Genomic DNA, 12,544 nt, shown 5'->3' with positions numbered 1-12,544 from the left:
CACCAGTACTACACCCCCTGTGGGCACTGTGTATATAAGCGCCTCTGCTACCTGTGGGTATTGTGTGTATAAGCGCCTCTGCTACCTGTGGCCCTTGTGTGTATAAGCGCCTCTGCTACCTGCGGGTATTGTGTGTATAAGCGGCTCTGCTGCCTGTGGGTATTGTGTGTATAAGCGACTCTGCTACCTGTGGCCATTGTGTGTATAAGCGGCTCTGCTACCTGCAGGTATTGTGTGTATAAGCGACTCTGCTGCCTGTGGGCACTGTGTGTATAAGCGCCTCTGCTACCTGCGGGTATTGTGTGTATAAGCGACTCTGCTGCCTGTGGGTATTGTGTGTATAAGCGGCTCTGCTACCTGTGGCCACAGCACTTTGGTGTCTTATCTACAGTGCATTGCTGTTACTCATCTGGTACTTCATGATGCAGACACTAGCAGTATAAACTACACTATGTTATCCATTGTGCCCTGCGGCCACTCTGCACGCCCTCACAAAGGGCTACGCCCCCTTGACAATCGCACGCCCTTCCCCCTTGCAATATTTACCCACTGGCATAAAAAAAAAATTCTCGCAACGGTATTTTCTCTCTAACACCTTCCCTCTCTTTATCCTCTACCTACCACCCTGACTCTCCCTATCCTTTACCGATCGCACAGCATTTCTGTACATTCCCGCACCCCTGACATCTCTCTATCTTTTCTCAACCGGACACCATTTCTGTATGCCCTCTATACTGCCCTGAATTTCTGGATCTATTATCTACCGGGCTGCGTATGTTTAAAGGCCTGCAGGGGTTAACGGGGCGTAGCCCCTAACGACGGTGTGAAGAGCGCCCGTAGGGCGCGATGAATCACCTAGTTGATTCTATATCTACTTATTCCAAGATGTCTTGTGTGATTAGGACGCTCTGCCACGGGTGGCTATTGGTGGACTTTTGTACTTTTTCCTGAATTTAGGGGCATATTCAATTAAAAGCTTAATGCCTGAAGCCAATTAATTAGTACCTGTCTTCTTGTGCAATAAACCAGAGTCCGGGGAAACTGCCCAAAGCTATGGGTTAACTGCTTGCAAGCAGCAGTAGTAGTAGTAATAAGTCCCAAAAGCCCCCACAGGTGGTAAATAGAAGCCTGTGTTAAGTGCATTTTGAGTGCGGTAATCAAAGAGAAACAAAGACACTTCCAGTGTCCCAGGCACTTAGGATTATTGTGCTGCAACAGAAATCTTATTAAGGGGTTGGGTACGATTGGTCAACAGTTGTGGTCATGTCGACATGCATCATGTCTACATGAATGTCAACATGATAAGCTGTCGACAAATGGTCCCTGGTGGTTTAGCGGTGTGTTAACTTGTCCCGGCAGTAGAAGTGGCTCCTTCTTCCGGGTCCCTCTGGTCATGGGGATCAGTTTGTTGGTGACTAAGGGCCATATTCAATAGCTGTCGGGTCCTTTCTGACAGAAAGTACCCGACAGCTTTCTATTCAATGCCAAGCCCGACAGGTTTGGCCTGGTCCCGACAGTGTCTTTTTTAAAAGTTGGATTGACATTGTCAGAAACGGGGCTAAAACCTGTCGGGTTTGGCCGCGCTTCCGACAGTACACGCAGCTTGGCGGCTGATCCGCATGTATTCCGACAAGTCGGATTTCCTGACTTGTTGGAAAAAAGCTGCCGGTAATGAATAGGTCGGAAACCCCTTCCAACCTCAATCAGTCGGAAATTGCAGTCTTTCCAACAAGACAGCAGCTTCAGCCTCTTATTGAACACACCCCTGTCTCAGCAGCAGCGTTCTAGTAGTTTCCCCACTAACCCTAATTGCACCCCACCCTAATATCCCCCAGCAGTATAACCTTAATGGTGGTACCTAACGCTAGCCATTGGCACTCTAAAATACTGTCAACAGTTCAGATGGCAACATTCTAAAGATGCCAACATGGTATACATCAAATTGAACCATTTTCAACATTCTAAAACACTGTGTAGACATTAGGAATGCAGACATGGTTACTGTTGACCTTGTGACCAGATACTGGCATTACACGGTGCAATGCATGGCGTATTAGACTTTTGCCTTTTTTAAACAAGTGATCATCTGGGTCACACACAGCAGCTGCATGTAGTATCAGCACCTATGTTCCAGTGGAATGCATACCTTTTACCGGTGGCCGGGATGCTGGCGGTCATGACCCTAACTGCGCGATCCCAGCCACCAGTATGCCGGCAGCAGGCGAGTGCTAGAAAGGGCATTCATTCTATGCATCGCACAAAAGTTATAAATGCAAAGATGTTTTATGATGAAAACATGAAGCATCAACATTTGCCTGTTTCCCCAAGTGTTTCTCTGGTCACAAAGACCCTGTGCAATAAATGTACTTCATCACAGAAAATCAGGGGACACCAATTAGAACACTGTGGAGGCTGCCGAATATCGTGCGGGAAAATAGGAATTACCAACAGGAACCCGCAGAACACAGCGTGACAAAGTACAAGCATATTTGGGGAGTGAAATCAACAGACTGCCAAGTGTTACAGTAGCACATGCAATAATACGGGGGCTCTCATGGCAAGTGGCGGCGGCGTACATTCTTATTACATTGAACATCATAGAGACTAATTTAGATAAAAAGGGTGGGTGGGTGGGTTATAATATAGAGCACCAAGAGAACTAGTATTTATTAGAGACTGTTAACTTCCACCACTGTTCTCAGGTTTACTTAAAAACTACACTACTTTCCCACTTTGCTCTGGCAAGGGAGGGGTTAAATCTGCCAGCTCTCCTCCCGCACAGATGAGATGCGGGTACAGAGATAGTGCTAATAGTTTTAGTTATTGACATTCCTCAAATCAGAGCTGTGCAGCAGGTACATTAAGTAATGGGGGAGGGGGGGTGAAGATTAGCCTGACAGACACCAAGCTGCTGTCACACAGTTGGTGTGGGGGTGGCAGGGCGGTCACCGTCACATGGGCAGAGACACTCCTGGGGCATCACATCAGAGCCTACAAGCAGGGAACAGAGTGCACACCCCATACACCCTTCATGTGACACTAAACTCACTCAACAGCAAACCTAAGCGCATGTGGTTACTGAAGAACAGAGATTGGTGATCACACAGCTCTAAATGATCCCAACAGCCTGGTATGGGCACCCTGGGGACGGGGCTGGACTCAGTCAGGACACTATAAACTTCAGAGCTAGCAGACGTGTCACTATGTATGTATGTATGACAGGCACATGTGTACACAGCTAGTGGCTGGCTACTGGGGGCACTGGTGCCAGGACACTCATTGCCACCACAGCCTGTTAGGGGCACAGCTCCTGCACACTACACAGCCGGTGACAGCACACGCACATAGCGCCAACAGCAGCGGAGACCGCGCATCACTGGGGACACAGCAGCAGCAGGCGCGTCACTCCGAGAGGGCAGGAGCCCGGCTGCTATCACATGCCCGGGCACACTCACCCGCAGCTAGCAGGAACCCGGGGCACACACACCAGCAGGCGGGCAGCGATGTGCGTGTAACACGGGCTGGGAGACAACTTCTGCCGCTGCCGCCAGGGGAAACTTTCCCACCACCGCTGCCCTATGTGCCCGGCTCACCATCACCCACTCTCGCCCGGTGGCACAGCACCCCCCACACTCACCCGCTCGGCATCAGTGGCAGCCATACTGGTGTGCTGCTGTGCGCGTCAGTCCCCGGCCGCGTCTCCCTCCGTATAGGTGCAATCCCAGCTCTCTCAATGGGATCCAATATGGCCACTGTACTTCCTGGAAACTCCCATCAGCATTAGAGAGAGAGAGATCCCCGTCCTGCCTCCCACAGGCCTGCACAAGCAGCAGCAGCGGCCGGGCTCTCCGCCTGCTCAGGGCTCACACTCACAGCAGCGCCCGGCATCAGCGCTGAGCACGCCCTGTTTCCTATGGCCAGTTCCCGCCCTCTACCCGTACGGCATTCTGGGAAATGTGGTCCTGAGACCCGGCCGCTGTGTGACTGTGAGGCGCTGCTGCAGTCATTGCACATGTAGACGCTGCTGCTGCTGCTTGGTGCTGCTACTACCCGCAGTGTGTAATGCCTCAGCAGCAGCATACAGTATATACACTGTTAGGACTCCAGCCTGTAATAAAGGCGATTAATGGCGCAGTATGCGGTGCACAGGGAATGGATGATGTTATCCCGTGTTTAAAGACTGACGTTCTATACTCCGCAAACGCTGCCGGACGCCAGTGATATCCTAGCAATACGTGTTTGCCGCCCTCTATAGGAATCCCGAGGGCACTGCATTTATCTAAAATAACGTAGAAAAAAAATGTTTTTAGTATATAAGGTCGTGTGGCAATTCAGACAGGAATCTACATAAATTCAAACGGAACTTCAGCCCTATAGCAGCTAGCAAGCCTATACTGTAGAGGCAAGGGTGGTGTCACTCTGTGGTGACACCGCACTCAGCTATGTGTAGCGTGTTTTCTAGTACAGTTGTTCCCAAATAGTGCCATGTCACCCTGGGATGCCAGGGGTGGCCCAGGATCATATCAAATTATTCATATCAAATTATTATCGGATCCCTCACACAGCGCCGCGGAGAGAAGCCCATAGGCTTCTATGGACGTAAGCCGGGGGTTAGTACATCCGGAAAATGCGGTAAACAGGGAGTTTACCGCATTTTTCGTTTAGTACATCCCGCCCTCAATGTGATAGAGAAAACCAGTGATTGTCCACATTATTTATGATTGACAGCTGCAAACAGAAGCGCAGCCCTGTCCACTACCACATAACAGAAAACAAGGGTGTCATATAGCACAAGTTACTTCATTTAATTCTTCTTTTCTAAATTTCTCAATAATACAAGTTTGGTCTCCGAGTGCCATGACACAATGCTAATACACCTACTCCAGGACGCAGGGATTCAGGAAAGTTTGGGAACCACAGCTCTAGTAAATTCTTGCTTTTCCAGTAATAGAACTGGGTTTATGAGCACAGACAAGAGAATGGGAGTTATCTTGTCTCACTTGACACAGTAATTATAGTTTTAACAGTAATAAAATCATCAGAGAGATAGATTATATTTTGACTTTGATGCGTTTGTTGGGAAAGGTACAGTAAAAGCATTCTTAACGCAGGAGGTACTCAGATGCCCAGCACTAGTTTCTAAATCAAACAGCATTGGCCCACAAATCTAAATATTACAAGGTATACATTATCTACTCCTTATGTGTATATTTCTGTCAAAATCAGGAGTTTGTGGGATTTCCATACCGTCCATTTTTTAAGTGTCCTAAAACTATTTACCTTATAAAGTTGACCAGATCTAGATAATTGGATATTTTGGAGCGGTGGCAGGTTTTGATAAATGAACATTCCATAGACAGGTAAAATCTGGGACACAGCAGAAATGAACCCCCTAGACACTGAAGCAAGATGCCTATAAAACGTTTGCTATGGAGGATTGCCAACCATATCAATAAAAAAACAAATAGCAAAAATATAGCAGTGTTGTAGAAGGCACTTAATTAAAATCAAATATTGAGTTATAATAAATATTAATAATAAGAATACCACATAGATAAGCAAACACATTTTCCTTTCATACCTTATAGAGTACACCAGAGGTTCTCAAATGCGGTCCTCAAGGCACCCCCAACGGTCCAGGTTTTAGGTATATCCATGGTTCAGCACAGACGGTTAAATCAAATTGACTGAGCTGCTAACTAAGTCACCTGTGGCCAAGCATGGATATACCTAAAACCTGGACAGTTGGGGTGCCTTGAGGACCGTGTTTGAGAACCTCTGGAGTACACACTTTTTATACTTCACTACTTACCACTATTAGGTACTTTTTTCCTTCATTATATCTTCACAAATGTGGATCACTACTCCATATCACTGGTTAGAAGCAACCGCCCATTAGGGCATAGTTGCCTACCCTCCCGCATTCTGCAGGAGACTCCCTGGAATAGCAGCAATCTCCCTGACTTCCTGAATAGACCAGCAATCTCCCTGATTGTACCTTACCCCCATTATGCAGCTGTTACACTCTTAGGGAAAAAAATAAATCAGAGATACATATATTCAAATGGGAACATCAGTGCTATTTCCCCACATTGGTTATATAAGGCATAATGATCCCTATGGCTACATGCATTTTAAATACGGTTTCTTATATACAGTATATTGAACCGCCTGTAAAACACAATACACGAACAAATCCTGAAAAGTATCAGTGTCTTTTCTTCAACAAGTAGATCTTACTAACTTTGGGGCTCATTTATATTTGGATGCAAGTCCTTTTTATGATGCACTTCCCAGATGTAGACGTCCGGACTAATAGGTGTTACTTTCATATTCTCCCTGAAATGCTATTTCTAAAGTAGGCAAGTATGCACTAGTCAGGTGTTCCAGAATTATGTTTGGAATATTACATATATATTTCACATATATATTCCTTACTACTATACCTTGGGCAATACATAACTGCAGTAGATACAGTGTTGTTGGATCATTCCATGGTGTCAGTCTTATTTCCTGCTATGCTGCACTTACGATACCGCCGACTTGCAGATTTTTGTCTGCAGCCCCATAATGCTGTGACCAAAAATCTTTTTGTCGAGCAATAAGAGGGGCCATGAGGGGTGCGAGTTTGGCTGCCATTGGCCGCATTTACACACCACGGCAATGGCACCTCGCACCCATCAGGGGAATTGGATTGACCCCCATGACTTTTGCATGGAGCAGATATTGCAAGAAGTTGTAAAAATAAGCACTGTCCATTTTCGCAGACAGAACACATAGGTTAATAAATAGGGCACATTCTGTGACAGTTTCAATACCATTTAGTTAATAAACTGTGTTTGCTGTGTCACATTCTCTTCTCCTGTTGGTCATAAATAGGCTTGCCATAATATCCCTGTCATCTGGGTCACCTATGATCTACAGAGGTTCTGTGGCTAGCAAAGTCAAGCCTGCATTTCAACTGGTTTTAAATCAGCCATACTGCCAAAGCGTGCCGGAACCCAGCGATCACTTACCGGGTCTTGCAGCGATCGTCATGTGGATCTGCAGTGGGCGGGTGGTCACTGGTGCCCGCTAGCATTGAGTATCTTAAACCAGCTGCTCCCTCTCCAATGGCTGGCGTCCTTCCCTGGCTGAGTAATCTCGTCCAGCGGTAACAGGCAGCTGTGGCTCTCATGGTAAAGCGCACACTGGTCTGTCTGAAGTTTAAAGGGCTAGGTGCGCCAAATAAGTGACATCATGTTTTGCGTCAAATTTGAATCTCCTCCCTAAGTGTCAGAGTACAGGCTCCCAAACACTACTCCAGCGTTCTAGCCTCAGTTCTTCAATGCGCGGTTCATAGGTAAAAATCAGCTCCTGTCACAAATAGGGTTACTCAAGTAGCCAAAGGTATTGCAAGGCATCCAATGCTGTGTCTTAGGACACAGCACTTGGATCACAGCAGCGAAGTGAGCTGCGACCATCTCTGAATCAGGACCTAAGGTAAACCAAAAAACAGCAGTCAGCTTCACCGACTATCTTGATAAGGTTAAACAAGTTGTTGCCTACAGACAGTGTAGATCAGCGAGCGACGGGTAGCTCATCACAGCTTCATAGGTAGATCGTGTGCCGGTGGGTGTATTATATGGTGGCGGACGTCAGCCAATCAGAGCTCGCAAGCCGGCTCCTGATTGGCTGCTGGACCACACTATATTTAAAATGGTTGCGCGGCCGGAGACATCAGCGCCGGGACTTCAGTGAGGACAGAGCAGGAGACTGAGGCACGCGTTGGGCTAGTGAGCGCTCCTCCACTCATCTCCTCCCGTCAGACACACACAAGCGAGCGGCAGCTGCGGGGGCAGAGTCCACAAATTGTGAGCACTACTTCTGTCACTAACGGGGGAATTACTTGTATCTGGCACTGCTGGGGGGCATCACATGTATCTAGCACTGCTGAGGGGCATAACTTGTGTATCTGGCACCGCTGGGGAGGCATTACTTGTGTATCTGGCTCTGCTGGGGGGGCAATACTTGCAGAGCCGTAACTAAATATTTTGGCGCCTTGTGGCCAGTGCCTATGCTCTGTGGGCTGAGCACACTCGGCACACACCTAGTTATGGCCCTGCTGACACACACCGCTACCATCATGTACTAAATAGCCCCCCCCTGCAGTGCAGCATCAACACACTACACTACAGCACATTTGCCACACATACAGTGCAGCTTGTTACAGAAGCCTTTCCGGGGGACTGAAGAAGATTGCATTGCGGGCAGGGCCGGCTCTACCATTAGGCAGCTTTAGGAGGCTGCCTAGGAGCGCCAGCCCCTGGAGGGCGCCACTGAATTCATCTAGCAAAAAACTAAAGGATGTCTCTGTATGCGGCCTTCTCTTTCTACACTGTGCTGCCTGCAGCTGCTGGTCTAATCAGGTGCAGCCACCACTATCAGGCTGTACCACATAGTACCTCAGGGCTTCCTCTGTGCCAACACGTGTAACATCAAGTAACGTAAAGGCACATAGGAGGCGGATGTAACTATGGCTCCTGAGGGGCGACCCCGTGGCGGCTCCTCATAGCCCTGATACACCTCCTGCAGGAGGGTTGCAGGTTAGGGGGCACCAGGTTGAAACTTTGCCTAGGGTGCAGAGAGACCTTGCACCGGCCCTGATTGCGGGACATCTCAGAGTCCCAGAGGAACTGGCCGCACGCTGCTGCTGCAGGAAGCTTCTCTGCCAGGCCTCTTACTGAGGAGAAGCAGCTGCCACATCACATGGCGTAGCTTCAAAAGAAAACAAAAACCTGCCAGCGGCGAGCGATCAGCGGGGGGAATGCGTTACCTCACGGGGGGAAGAGGCATTACAGAGGATTCACTGCGGATGAAGAAGGGGGAACCGGGAGAGGCCAGATGCCGGAGCCTGCAGTAGTGTTATGTATGTACCACTTTGTGAGCTGCTGGCATGCCCCGGTCCCTCTGTCTCCGTGAATAGACACTGTATGCGCATGTGCATAGCGTCTATTTATCGCTGTTCTACAGCAGAGCATCGATTGACAGAAGCCTTCAAAAAAATCTTACAGTTTGTAGATCATAATATATATATATATATATTTTGGAAAAAGAGAATAAGATCTAAGCGACCACAGGTGGCATAAAATTCTGGGGACTGCGTTTTCTCTTTTAAAACACAATGGGGTTTATTACAGACAGTAGTTAAAAATGTATACAGAAGGAACAGTAATACAGGTTTTAAAATATTGAAAAAATTATTAAAAAAATTATTATTAAAAACCTGAAGGGCACATAAAAGACGCGAAAAAGTGGAGTACAAAAAATTATACAGTATAAAATGAGAAAATAAAAAATACTTGATACAGCTATGTAGCTAAAATAAAGTGGATAAAAGCAGCTTAACTGAGGTTTCAATGGTAGTAGCAGGATTCACCTTTATTTTTGTAGATGATGGAATTTGATGCTTGTTATTGTATCTGTATTCTGAAGATTCATGTATATTATTGTTTTTTTACTTTTTATGGATACGTACTCTGGAGGACCGTACTATGGCCCTCATTCCGATTTGTTCGCTCGCTAGCTGCTTTTAGCAGCATTGCAAACGCTAGGCCGCCACCCTCTGGGAGTGTATCTTAGCTTAGCAGAATAGCGAACGAAAGAGTAGCAGAATTGCTACTAAATATTTTCTTGCAGTTTCTGAGTAGCTCCAGACCTACTCCTAGATTGCAATCCGCTCGGTCCGTTTAGTTCCTGATGTCACAAACACGCCCTGCGTTCGGCCAGCCACTCCCCCGTTTCTCCAGACACTCCCGCATTTTTACCTGGCACGCCTGCGATTTTTAGCACACTCCCGGAAAACGCTCAGTTACCACCCAGAAACGCCCCTTTCCTGTCAATCACTCACCGATCAGCAGTGCGACTGAAAAGTGCCACACAGACAACAGCAAAACTGCTACGTTTTTAGTTAAATAACTAAGCGCATGCGTGCGGCGTACCATGTGCATGCGCATTTAGCAACAAATCGCAGCATAGCGAAAATCGGCAACGAGCGAACAACTCGGAATGACCGCCTATGTGTTCTCATGTTTTTCTATGCCTGCTATTATATAATGTATGTTTGCATTATTGAATTGTACGTGTGTCTATGTGACTGCTTTGTTTGGCACAACTTTTTTTGAAAATAAAGAATTTATAAAAAAAAAAGAAAGAAAGGGCATTCCGCCGGAAATACATTGGTTAGCGCACATTAGAGACACCATCCACAGCCCCCGGAGGACGCAAGTTCAATATCTGCCGCCAAAGGGCACACGGGACAAGCCACAAGAAGGGAACCAGCTGGGAACATCTTACTATACAAGCGTCTAGCATTTACCGCCGACGGGTGCAAGGCAGAAGCCGCAAGAGGGAACCAGCCGGGAACCACTGACTATACAGGTACTAGTGTCAGGGAGAGATAGCGGCTTTAAGTACCTGTTTCTGCTCCCGCTCATCCACCAATGGTAATACATTGGAACCCTTAAAGCTTTTACTATGTGAACTCTCTAATCGGTCACACTTAATAGAGCTTTAAACAGTATTATCTAACAATTTTTTCCCCATAGGTGTGCTTTCACATACAAACAAGCGCTCTGTTATCAATAGGGACACCACTGGGTTGCCAGGAGCGGGGCCGGGCGATATAAGAGGCCGGGCAGGTGAGTAGAGCAGCACCGTGCTGCAGGTGAGATGCTGGGTGGGAGGTGATGGAGTCACTCCCCTGCTCCATGCTCTCACCGGCCATGCTGTGTGTGCTGGGGGCCGTGCTGCTGGTCTGTGGCGGGAGCCTTCTTTTGAGCCTGGGATGGTCAGGATATGCTGGGCTTCAAAAAAGGGGGGGGGGGGGAGCTGCAAGTGAAAGTAATTAAAATAAGAATTTACTTACCGATAATTCTATTTCTCGTAGTCCGTAGTGGATGCTGGGAACTCCGTAAGGACCATGGGGAATAGCGGCTCCGCAGGAGACTGGGCACAAAAGTAAAGCTTTAGGACTACCTGGTGTGCACTGGCTCCTCCCCCTATGACCCTCCTCCAAGCCTCAGTTAGGATACTGTGCCCGGACGAGCGTACACAATAAGGAAGGATTTTGAATCCCGGGTAAGACTCATACCAGCCACACCAATCACACCGTACAACCTGTGATCTGAACCCGGTTAACAGCATGATAACAGAGGAGCCTCTGAAAAGATGGCTCACAACAATAATAACCCGATTTTTGTAACAATAACTATGTACAAGTATTGCAGACAATCCGAACTTGGGATGGGCGCCCAGCATCCACTACGGACTACGAGAAATAGAATTATCGGTAAGTAAATTCTTATTTTCTCTGACGTCCTAGTGGATGCTGGGAACTCCGTAAGGACCATGGGGATTATACCAAAGCTCCCAAACGGGCGGGAGAGTGTGGATGACTCTGCAGCACCGAATGAGAGAACTCCAGGTCCTCCTCAGCCAGGGTATCAAATTTGTAGAATTTAGCAAACGTGTTTGCCCCTGACCAAGTAGCTGCTCGGCAAAGTTGTAAAGCCGAGACCCCTCGGGCAGCCGCCCAAGATGAGCCCCCCTTCCTTGTGGAATGGGCTTTTACAGATTTTGGCTGTGGCAGGCCTGCCACAGAATGTGCAAGCTGAATTGTACTACAAATCCAACGAGCAATAGTCTGCTTAGAAGCAGGAGCACCCAGCTTGTTGGGTGCATACAGGATAAATAGCGAGTCAGATTTTCTGACTCCAGCCGTCCTGGAAACATATATTTCTCTATCGTCCTAAGTGGATGCTGGGGTTCCTGAAAGGACCATGGGGAATAGCGGCTCCGCAGGAGACAGGGCACAAAAGTAAAGCTTTTACAGGTCAGGTGGTGTGTACTGGCTCCTCCCCCTATGACCCTCCTCCAGACTCCAGTTAGATTTTTGTGCCCGGCCGAGAAGGGTGCAATTCTAGGTGGCTCTCATAAAGAGCTGCTTAGAGAGTTTAGCTTAGGTTTTTTATTTTACAGTGATTCCTGCTGGCAACAGGATCACTGCAACGAGGGACAGAGGGGAGAAGAAGTGAACTCACCTGCGTGCAGGATGGATTGGCTTCTTGGCTACTGGACATGAAGCTCCAGAGGGACGATCACAGGTACAGCCTGGATGGTCACCGGAGCCACGCCGCCGGCCCCCTCACAGATGCTGAAGCAAGAAGAGGTCCAGAATCGGCGGCTGAAGACTCCTGCAGTCTTCTTAAGGTAGCGCACAGCACTGCAGCTGTGCGCCATTTTCCTCTCAGCACACTTCACACGGCAGTCACTGAGGGTGCAGGGCGCTGGGGGGGGGCGCCCTGGGAGGCAAATGAAAACCTTTAAAAAGGCTAAAAATACCTCACATATAGCCCCAGAGGCTATATGGAGATATTTACCCCTGCCTAAATGTACTAAATAGCGGGAGACGAGCCCGCCGAAAAAGGGGCGGGGCCTATCTCCTCAGCACACGGCGCCATTTTCTGTCACAGCTCCGCTGGTCAGGAAGGCTCCCAGGTCTCTC

The 12,544-nt window shown here is 48.0% G+C and overlaps 1 protein-coding gene across 4 annotated transcripts in view; it reads right to left on the bottom strand.

Moving 5' to 3' along the window:
• The window catches only part of SEPTIN8 (septin 8), a 362,068-nt gene extending 358,030 nt beyond the window's left edge, over positions 1–4,038 (bottom strand). For 2 of the 4 annotated variants that reach the window (XR_010179623.1, XM_063928174.1), the window contains exon 1: positions 3,638–4,029. Coding sequence is in view for 3 of the 4 variants with exons in the window: in XM_063928174.1 (XP_063784244.1) it covers positions 3,638–3,661 (24 nt within the window). In the remaining variant the exon portion in view is untranslated. Of the gene's footprint in view, positions 1–3,637 lie in introns of all 4 variants that reach the window. The other 2 variants (XM_063928173.1, XM_063928171.1) reach the window with 2 other exon arrangements.
• Positions 4,039–12,544: the final 8,506 nt, after the last annotated feature.

Source organism: Pseudophryne corroboree, chromosome 6 (assembly GCF_028390025.1).
Source record: "Pseudophryne corroboree isolate aPseCor3 chromosome 6, aPseCor3.hap2, whole genome shotgun sequence".
NCBI classification, from domain to species: domain Eukaryota; kingdom Metazoa; phylum Chordata; class Amphibia; order Anura; family Myobatrachidae; genus Pseudophryne; species Pseudophryne corroboree.
This window is presented reverse-complemented; position numbering and strand designations above follow the sequence as displayed.